The 9,879-nt window shown below is 36.0% G+C and overlaps 1 protein-coding gene across 1 annotated transcript; it reads left to right on the forward strand.

The window, feature by feature from the left end:
• The first annotated feature begins 8,501 nt into the window (after positions 1-8,501).
• LOC131893736 (olfactory receptor 2B6-like) lies at positions 8,502-9,464 on the forward strand. Its single transcript, XM_059243837.1, has one exon. The coding sequence runs from the start codon at positions 8,502-8,504 to the stop codon at positions 9,462-9,464; it is 963 nt and encodes a 320-aa protein (XP_059099820.1).
• The last annotated feature ends 415 nt before the right edge of the window (positions 9,465-9,879 follow it).

Genomic DNA, 9,879 nt, shown 5'->3' on the forward strand with positions numbered 1-9,879 from the left:
AAAGGATTATAATAGAGGTTAGTTTAATGGGAAAATTAATATAAATAAAGGTAGGATACAGTATTGCCCCCACCCCTGATAAAGCAGGGTTTGCAGAGGGTAGAAAATAGAACCAAAGAAGTGTCACGCAGCTAGGACTTATGAGTTTCTCTTGAGGAGCCGTATAGACTATGGTTTAGGTTAATGACTACAAAAAACAATTAAGTCCCAGGTGTTAACTCAAGTTCTTTTTGAAACTAGGAAATATGTTCACAAGTTTCAGTGTGCGTCATAGCTAAAACAAAGATTTAAACAACTGACTTCATTTAACTAGAAAATAAAGAATTTGATGGTTGGTTAATTAGATAGAACACTAAAATAAGAAAAGTGAGACTAGTAATCTGTTGTCAGTGGGTAGCCATTCCAGCTTTGATCTGGAAGTTCCAACCCCCACTGAGGCTTCCATAACTGTCACGCTCACAAGGCAGGGCCAAGGGAGGACCCTGAAGACAAGAGATCTGGATGCGCTGGCCCTCTTGGTTCCTGGACCCTGGACGCTGGAGGTAGACTGAGCAGAGTTCTCCAGAGAACACCGCCGGACTGCACCACACCTGTCCCAGACCCTGTAAATTATTCCTTCACTTATAAGTTTGTAGATGTAACCAACTGTCTTATTAAATAAGAAACACAGAGCCGATTCAGAGAAGAAAGTCAAGAAAAATTCTCCAGCTACATAAGTTACTACGTGGAGTGGCCTTAATAATTTCACCAATAATCTGTTTTTCTGGCAATTATAAAAAGTACTGCCTATGTAAACAGTTTTGACTGAAAGGTTCCTGATCTGTGAGAAGTCTAAAAGATAAATGTTAACTGTATATAGGTTCTTGGGGATAATATGTTTTTCACCTTTAATGTTTAATCATGTAAAGGAAATGGGAAACACATTTTTTACTTGTATTCAATGTGATCATTCACTTAAACAATAGAATGTAATCAAATGGCAATTTTTTTGTTTTTATTTTTATTTTTCTTTATTAAGAAATTTTCTACTCACTCCACATATCCCCCCTCCTCTTTCCCCCACCCCAAGCCCTCTTTCCCAAGCAACCTCACATCCCCACATCCCCCAAATCTAGGTCTCCCATGGGGAGTCAGCAGAGCCCAGCACACTGAGCCTAGGCAGGTCCAAGCTCCTTCCCACTGCACCAAGGCTGTGCAAGGCGGCACACCACAGACACCAGATTCCCAGAAGCCTGACCATAGACCAGGGACAGATCCTGATCCCCCCTTTTTTGCATGCCCCCCAAAAAGTTCGAGCCAAACAACTGTCTTCCATATCCAGAGGGCCTAGTCCAGTCCCATAGGGGCTTCACAGCCACCAGTCCACAGTTCATGGGCTTCCACTAGTGTGGCCAGTCATCTCCTCCCATCATGATCTCAATGTCTCTCGCCTGCAGTATCCCTCCTCTCTCTCATCAATTGGATTCCCGGAGCTCAGTCTGGTGCCTGGCCAGATCTCTGCATCTGCCTCCACCAGTCACTGGACAAAGGCTCTATGATGACAGCTAGGTTATTCACTAGACTGGTCACCAGAGTAGACCAGTCCAGGCACCCTCTGGACCACTGTCAAATAACAATTTTTATACTGCTTGAAAGATTTTACTGGGGTATATAGGCTGTAAGGAAAAAAATAAAGACACAAAGAAGGAAACATCAGGGTAGAATAACAGAACAGAAAAAGAATAAAGTAGAACAAGCAACAGAAAGAACAATAAAATGAAGATTTAAGCTTTGGCCCTCAGAAAAGTCCTCCTGTGTCTGTCTGTCCAGTAGTTTGCCTACTCTGCATTTCCTCTTCAGTTTCTCGGATCTGCTGAAGGCTTGCCATTCACCAGCATCCTAGGTGAGATCCTGACATGTTGGAAGTGTGTGTGTGTGTGTGTGTGTGTGTGTGTGTGTGTGTGTGTGTGTTTTCTTTTTTTTGTTTGTTTGTTTTTTATTTTTGAGACAGGGTTTCTCTGTGTCATTTTGGTGCTTGTCCTGGATCTCACTCTGTAGACCAGGCTGGCCTCAAACTCATAGAGATCTGCCTGGCTCTGCCTCCCGAGTGCTGGGATCAAAGGCATGTGCCACTGTTACCAGGCTGTTTCCCTTTTTTGCTGGCCCCAGAGAATTTTTTACTCCCTCAGATAGAAAAGTCAAATTGAGTGATTAGTCCACTGACACCGTGGTTCCTCTTCAATTTTTGAGCTGCTGAAGGCTGGTTCTTACAGCAGCACATAAGTCCTAGTAGATTTTTTTTTATCTTAAAAGTCTACGTAAACGTAGAGAACCAAAAGTATTCCAGACAAACTCTGAATTAAATTTTAGCTGAAGGACTGCAAACATCAGATATCTCTGAGACTGAATTAATTGAGATCATAATGTATTGAGTTGTGCCTATGCCAGGACAGAAAAAAGACAAAAACAATGGGCAGGAGGGGGGAGAACAAGGGAATCCGTGGCTGATATGTAGAACTGCATTGTATTGCAAAATAAAAATTAAAAAAAAATTAGTACCTTCAGATGCTGAATCATCGTAATTGCACAATTAAATTCATGTGATTTATCACAACGAGGTACAGCATTGAAATAGAACAGGGATGACATTTTTTTAAAAAAATCATAATGGATTTATTTATTTATTTGTTTGTTTCTAATAGTCACTAAATTGAACATGTGCTTGGGAAAAAAGGGGTAACCCCTGTCACACAGGACATAAAAGTCAAATTACTAACAAATTTTATTTACAGGTAAGTAAAATTTGGAAGAAAAAACTTTAATAGCCTTGAGATGATAAAATTGTGCATAAATGAGATAAAGATATAATTTAAAAAAGGAAAGTTTTAATAAGTTGAGTACTGGATTAAGAACTTTTCATAAAAAATAAACACTTGAAAGGCTTGATACAAAAAATTGCTTATTTTTCATGTTGAAAAATGGGTTAGTTTTTAAATTTATATGTGTGTATATATGCGTGTGTGTGTGTGTGTGTGTGTGTGTGTGTGTGTGTGTGTGTGTGTGTTTATGTAGTGCCAGAAGAGAGTGAGGAATTCCCTGAAACTGCATCACAGGTAGATGTAAGCTATCTGACATGGATACTGGAAGCCAAACCCAGGTCCTCTACAAGAGCAGGAAATGCTCCTAACCACATTTTTAAAACTCAGCTTTTGGTAACTAATGGTGAAATATACACATATGAAATAAATGATCTTAAGACTTTAAAATAATCATTTTGGGTATTATTAAAAAAAAAACAGATTAAGCAACCTGGGCTATATAGTGATTGCTGCTGGACATGGTGTGGAGAGACATCACAGAGACTATAGGACACTCGAATGACTTGTTTATTTTAAATGTACGTTAAAATTTATAATATTTATAATAATGTACATTATTATTTATAATGTATAATTTATTATTTGTTATACATAATTTATAATAATGTACAATATTAAAGGAGCAAAAAGGTGTAATTGAGTGGACTGTTATGATAGTGCATAATAGCTCAGAAGTATATATAGACCATGGACACTTAAAGAACTTTTAGAAATCAATAAGGGACGAAGGTCAAATAGAAAAATGAATTGATAAAATATAATAAGAAGATACAAATGGTTAATTTGAAAAGATTTTCACCCTCACAATATAAGCAAAAATGAAAATTAAATTGGTGATATTTTTCTTATACATGAAACAAAACAGATAATTATTTTTATAAAATATGACATTACCAAGCTAAGAGGTTTTTAAGGAAATGAAGATTGATGATAGTTGGAGCATAAATTATTTCAATCCTTATGTAATCTTGTTAGCAATCTTTATGAAAGATGGATATGTGCTAACATTTAGATGAGAAATTCCATTCCTAGATTTAGCAAAAAAATAAAAATTGTTCATTTGTTCACTGAAAGATATATACAAGAAAGTTCTTTCAACATCATGTGCCCCTAAATGTAACTAAAAGTATAATTGTTATTGCACATCTCCTGTTCATGGTTGGAAAGAATAAAAGATACGAGAAAAAGCATAAATGTTAGACAAAAGATACCAGTCTCAAAAAGTATGAATTACACCCTGCTTATTACCCAAATTTCAAAAGCAGGCAGCTGTAGGGCACAGTTTCAATAGCATCTGACTGGAAAGAGTCTCTGGGAGCACTAAGGGTCAGTCACAGCAGCTAGGGGGCATCTTCAGATTTAAAATTACCCTTAAATCTGGAATTGCCTTCAGTGTGTATTACACAAAAGAAATAGAGAAAAAAAAAGTTGGATAAGCCCAGTGGAAGAATCACATAGAATTCACTAGCTTTGCAAATAATTTATGCTGCTATTTTTCATATTTTCCCCCATGGCCAAAATTCTTATTTCCATGAATTCTGCTTAATTGCAACAGAGGGACTGGCTCCCTAAGGTAAAAATTTCTAACACATTTGGTCCTAATGTCACTAGTGTACAAGGGTTAAAAGACAGATTATAGGCAAACATGACTTACAAAATAAGTAGAGTCAATTTTGTGGTAAGGGTTAGATACAACTAAGGTTCAGAGCTGCAAGGAACTACAGAAAGATCACTGACTTAAAAGTGAAAAATGAAGGCAGCCTAAGAAGTGAGGTACCCAAAGAACCCTAAACACATCTTCCATTTGGATGAGAAGCCAGCTAGTATTCTAAAAAAGGTGACCTTATTTTTATTTCTTATGTTTTTCAAGTATTTCTTAGAGAACTGTAATGACAGTAAAAGCATTTGTTTTATAGACAGTGGAGATTATATATATATATGGCATTGGAGAGAGGCACAACAGAGATTGGGGATTAAAATTAGTTTTGTCATTGATAAAACTAATTTACAATATACTAAAACAAAATCATTTTAAATTTGAACATTATGAATATGATGTTGAAGTTAGATTGATTACTAGTTTCATTCATCAGGAATAGCCAAGAGAACAACAAGAAAAGTCATGCTGGGTAATTCTTCTAACACATGAACTGACCTTTTCCCTAAAACCAAAGTAGATTTCATAAGAAACCAACTTACAGATTTGGGAAATGGTTTAAATAATCAAGAAACTGGATCCCTGTTTACCATGAAGTCAGAATTCTATATAAATTAGCTTTAATCTGGAAAGAATGGCATTGGACTTTAGGGATTCTACCTTTTTTATTTGCACCACTTACCCACCATGTACCTTGAAAATGCTCTGTGAGTTTATTATCACTCTAGTTAGTTGGCAAAAAGCAAAACAATGACAAAGACAGATTCCCAGGAGCTTCCTACCCAGAGCAATCTGATCATGCATCTTACACACAACTGAGCCCTTTTCTACTTAAAAGTGAAAACTTTTTTGTACGAATGAAAGCATGAGAGAAAACTTTTGTGAATTATTGATGTTAACTATTTGTTCAAAGTAGATATAAATATTATTTTCTAAGAAAACCTCCAAAAATATCTACTGTGTGGTGGTCTGTCTTATAAACTGTCTTAATAGTAAAAGCCATTTGGAAAGTTTTCTCAGGAAACACCACTAAATTTAGAATTTTTTAAAACTTCTTTTTGTTGTCTTTTTCTTAAAATTAGTAATGGATCATATCCTTTAAAGAGGTAGAAATCACACTTGGCCAAGAATAAAATGCTGCTATAAGTGAAATATGGTTTTATGGTTTTCTCCACTTTACAGAGCCATTTCCAGATGGTCTATATTGTCCAAAGACCACCAATGAAGACTGTAAGTCCTACACCTCTCTTTTTTATGAAATATTAGTATGTTTATCGCAGCCAAATACAAAGGGAATGTTTATTGATATATGCAAGAGAAAGATTTATTTTATCACCATAATCTGGTAACTCAAATTATACTTAGAACGTTCATCTCCTCAATTTGTCAAATATTTCAGCTTATATCTACTATGAAAGTGATGAACCACAAGGAAACTGGTGACCAAAACAGTCTTTACCATTATGGGGTAATAATTACTGAAAACTTTCATGCTGGAATTTTTGTTTTGTTCCATTTCTACTCTCACATCAAGTCATGGAATTTCTACAATATCCTCCCTTGGTAGTTATTCAGTTATGAGGGCTATAAAGTTACTAAGATGCAATGCATGGATGCTTTCTCTAGTCCAAGCAACAGCTCCTGATGACTTCATCATGGATTCTGACAGGAAAAATTTAAATCATAATGTCAACTATGACAAACATCAGTAATAAGGACTACAATGTTCCTTGGAGGGAAACTATGTTTAGTCACATCTATTGTAATTGGTTAGTAGAAAAAAAGGCATAATCACTAAATGAAATGTGGAAAAGAGGAACATAATTATAAAATAAATTTGCAAATAATATGAAGGGCAAAGAACACATCATTTTTTTATTTTTGTGTTTTTCTCCTGCTTTCTATTGCATATGTCTGAAAAACATGAGAAAATATTTCATCTTTTATATTGTGTCTGCTTCATTTAATAAAATATTCTGAGATAACTACTTTTGTTGGCTGTATAATAACAGCATGTAAGATCTAACAGAACTAGAGTTGAACAAGGTTACTGGGGCGCTGGAGAGGTGGAAAAGAAGTTGAGATAATGAGCAAAGAGTGAGAAATTTCAGTGAAACAAGAGAGATAAGTACAAGAGATCTATCATACAAAGAGGTGACTTTAGGTGAAAAGATACCTTCTATTATTGAAAAATGCTAACAGAGCTGATGTAAAGTTATAAGGATCCAATGTCATATGAATAAATAACTATACTTAGTCAAAGTACAACATATTTTTAAATTATTTTACAGAGAACATGTACAACTTTGTCAAAAATGAAATAATAATAAAAAACAAACTTACTTAAAACTGTCCATAATTCTACAGTAAGTGAAGGAGTAGAATTATACATATCTTTATCTTGGAATTGAAAACTATTCCTGAATTACATTAAATATTATCTCTAAATTGGTCACAAAAACTTTTTACCAAGAGTCACTTTATGCATGATAATGGTTGATATCTTAACAGTAAAATTACATTTATATAACCTTGCACTTCAACTGTGATTATTTTTTTCATTTAAACCATGTATTTATTTTACACAAAGGATAATGAGCCACACAAATTACACATATGTGCAATCAATTGTGTATATGTACATAGTCACATGTTTGGTGACTGTCATAACACAGACAAGCACCAGAGAGTTTTTAAAAATACTCTTTACAACTTTTCCCACTTTGCCACATAACGCTGAATATATAAGCATACATTCTAGTATAGACAAGATTACATGAAAGTAAAGCATAACTGTAAGAAATCCTGTGAGAATTTCCTCATGTGGGAGTGTGACTAAATGGAAAATAATGAGACTATCTCTGGAAACTTATTTTGTAGTGTGTGTTATTTGTCGTGTGTGTGTGTGTGTGTGTGTGTGTGTGTGTGTGTGTGTGTGTGTGTGTAACATATAGTTTATATTATTTGACTATTTCTGGATGTGTATTTCTTGACATAAACAAAAAGGAAACATTTTATACCATCAGTCTTAGTGACATTAATTCCTAATTATCCTGTGGCTAAACATCACTGGATTAAATCCACATACACATTGTCCTGGGTCCTGGAAGTTTTATCCATATTGTCTTAATTATAGTAAGCAAAAAGAGGGCTCTACAATAAAAAGAAAGAATATTTGTCACCACCAACTGATATTGCCTTTCACATGTAGCAATTTCCATCTTCCATAATACAAATTATTAAGAACCTGCAGGAAAATAAGCTCAATTGTGAGAAATAATGTTCAAAAATATCTTGAGTAGGCCGGGCGGTGGTGGCGCACGCCTTTAATCCCAGCACTTGGGAGGCAGAGCCAGGTGGATCTCTGTGAGTTCGAGGCCAGCCTGGGCTACCAAGTGAGTTCCAGGAAAGGCGCAAAGCTACACAGAGAAACCCTGTCTCGAAAAAAAAAAACAAAAAAAAAATATATCTTGAGTAAATTACAAACTTAATGAAGCTTCCAGAAGGTTTCCATTTTCTTCTGTCTTAAGAGATCCAACATCTGATAAAAGTATCTTATAATACATCTTTACTATATTTGCTTCTTATTTCTTTATTTTTGTTTTGCTTTGAGGGGCTTGGGAGAGAGACAGGAGCAATGGAAAGAGACAGAGCCTCACTCTGCAATCTGCACTGGCTTTTCTTTCACATAAATCCTCTTGATTCAGCCTTCCAAGTGTGGATTACAGGTGTGAGTTACCATGGCTGATTCTAATTTGATTTTCTAAAATCCTTTCCTTGTAAAAACTGTGGATAAAAGAACAGCTGACAGACTATATATGCACAGCTGTTAATGCTATTTTTCTTACAGAGGAAATAAAATGAAATTATTCATTATTTTATTTGTTTCAGCATCCCTATCCAGTTTCTTTACTCCGTGAAACATTAAGGATAACCAGAGCTTCAAAATTCTAGCATTGATATTTTCAGTAAATGGAATTCCAACAATGAGAAGGCTCAATAGCACCCCCCATCACATCAACGGCTTTGTTTTGGTAGGCTTTTCTGAATGGCCCCAACTGGAAATGGCTCTTCTTGTGGTCGTCTCCATTTTCTATATAATGACGCTCTTTGGGAATTCAGCTATTATCATTTTGTCCCGCCTTGATCCTAAACTCCGCACCCCCATGTACTTCTTCCTGGCCAATCTTTCATTTTTAGATCTCTGCTATACTACTTCTACTGTCCCCCAGATGCTGATAAATATACAGAGCCATAAGAGAAGCATCAGCTATGTGGGCTGCATAGCACAGCTGTTCATCTTCCTCGGCCTGGGATCTACAGAATGTGTGCTTCTCTCCATCATGGCCTTTGATCGCTATGTGGCCATCTGCCAGCCTCTTCGTTACACAGTTATCATGCACTCTCAGCTGTGCCAACAGCTGGCAGCAGTATCCTGGATAACCGGTTTCAGCAACTCTTTGGTGCAGACAGTGTTGACTTCTTTATTGCCTCGTTGTGGCCAATACCAGATAGAGAATTTCTTCTGTGAGGTTCCTGCCATGCTTCGGTTATCATGCATTGACACCTGGGTCAATGAGGTAGAGATGTATGCTGCTGTGGTTGTCATAAAAGTTATCCCCCTTGGGTTAATTCTTTTCTCTTACATCAACATTGTCAGAGCAGTCATAAGGATACAATCTTCTGAAGGCCGGAAGAAGGCTTTTCACACGTGTGGGTCTCATCTTCTGGTGGTCATCATGTTCTATGGCTCTGCCATCAGTGGATATGCATACATGGCACCCAGGAGCAGCTCAGCTAAACTGAAGGGCAAGCTTTTGGCACTCTTCTATGGACTCATAACCCCAATGCTGAACCCACTTATCTATACCTTGAGGAACAAGGATGTCAAGGCAACAGTGAAGAAGATACTTGGAAGAGAACAAGAGCAAGGATGGAACTTGGCTTAGGTGAAAGCTGGTCCTATCAAAATCCAGTCTTTGGTTCCATAGCAGGATTACTAACAGCCATCATTCCTTCAGCCAGAAAAACTGAGCCTGATTGTGACTACTTGTTATTGCTTATATGTAATAGTCAAATAATTCAACAAATATAAAAATAATTAATGAATGCAGATTTGAGGTAATGCTAGGTTTTGTTAGTAAATATTGTCCTGGAAAATGAACCTTTAAAATATTGTTTCTTATTACCTAACACATTAAAAGTGATGGAAGGAGTAATTTAGCAACTTTTTTAAAAGTACAAACACATCTACTTGAAGTTTAGTCATTTTGAGCAATAAACAACCCAAATGAAAATATCATTTCCTACTTCCAAATATTTACATGTTATAAAGATGAATTTTTACATCTAATCTTCTTTTAA

This window comes from Peromyscus eremicus, chromosome 16_21 (genome assembly GCF_949786415.1).
Source record: "Peromyscus eremicus chromosome 16_21, PerEre_H2_v1, whole genome shotgun sequence".
Classification (NCBI taxonomy): domain Eukaryota; kingdom Metazoa; phylum Chordata; class Mammalia; order Rodentia; family Cricetidae; genus Peromyscus; species Peromyscus eremicus.

Bases quoted from the DNA above. Each gene is read 5' to 3' on its own strand.
- LOC131893736 (XM_059243837.1), top strand. From the start codon at position 8,502: ATGAGAAGGCTCAATAGCACCCCCCATCACATCAACGGCTTTGTTTTG.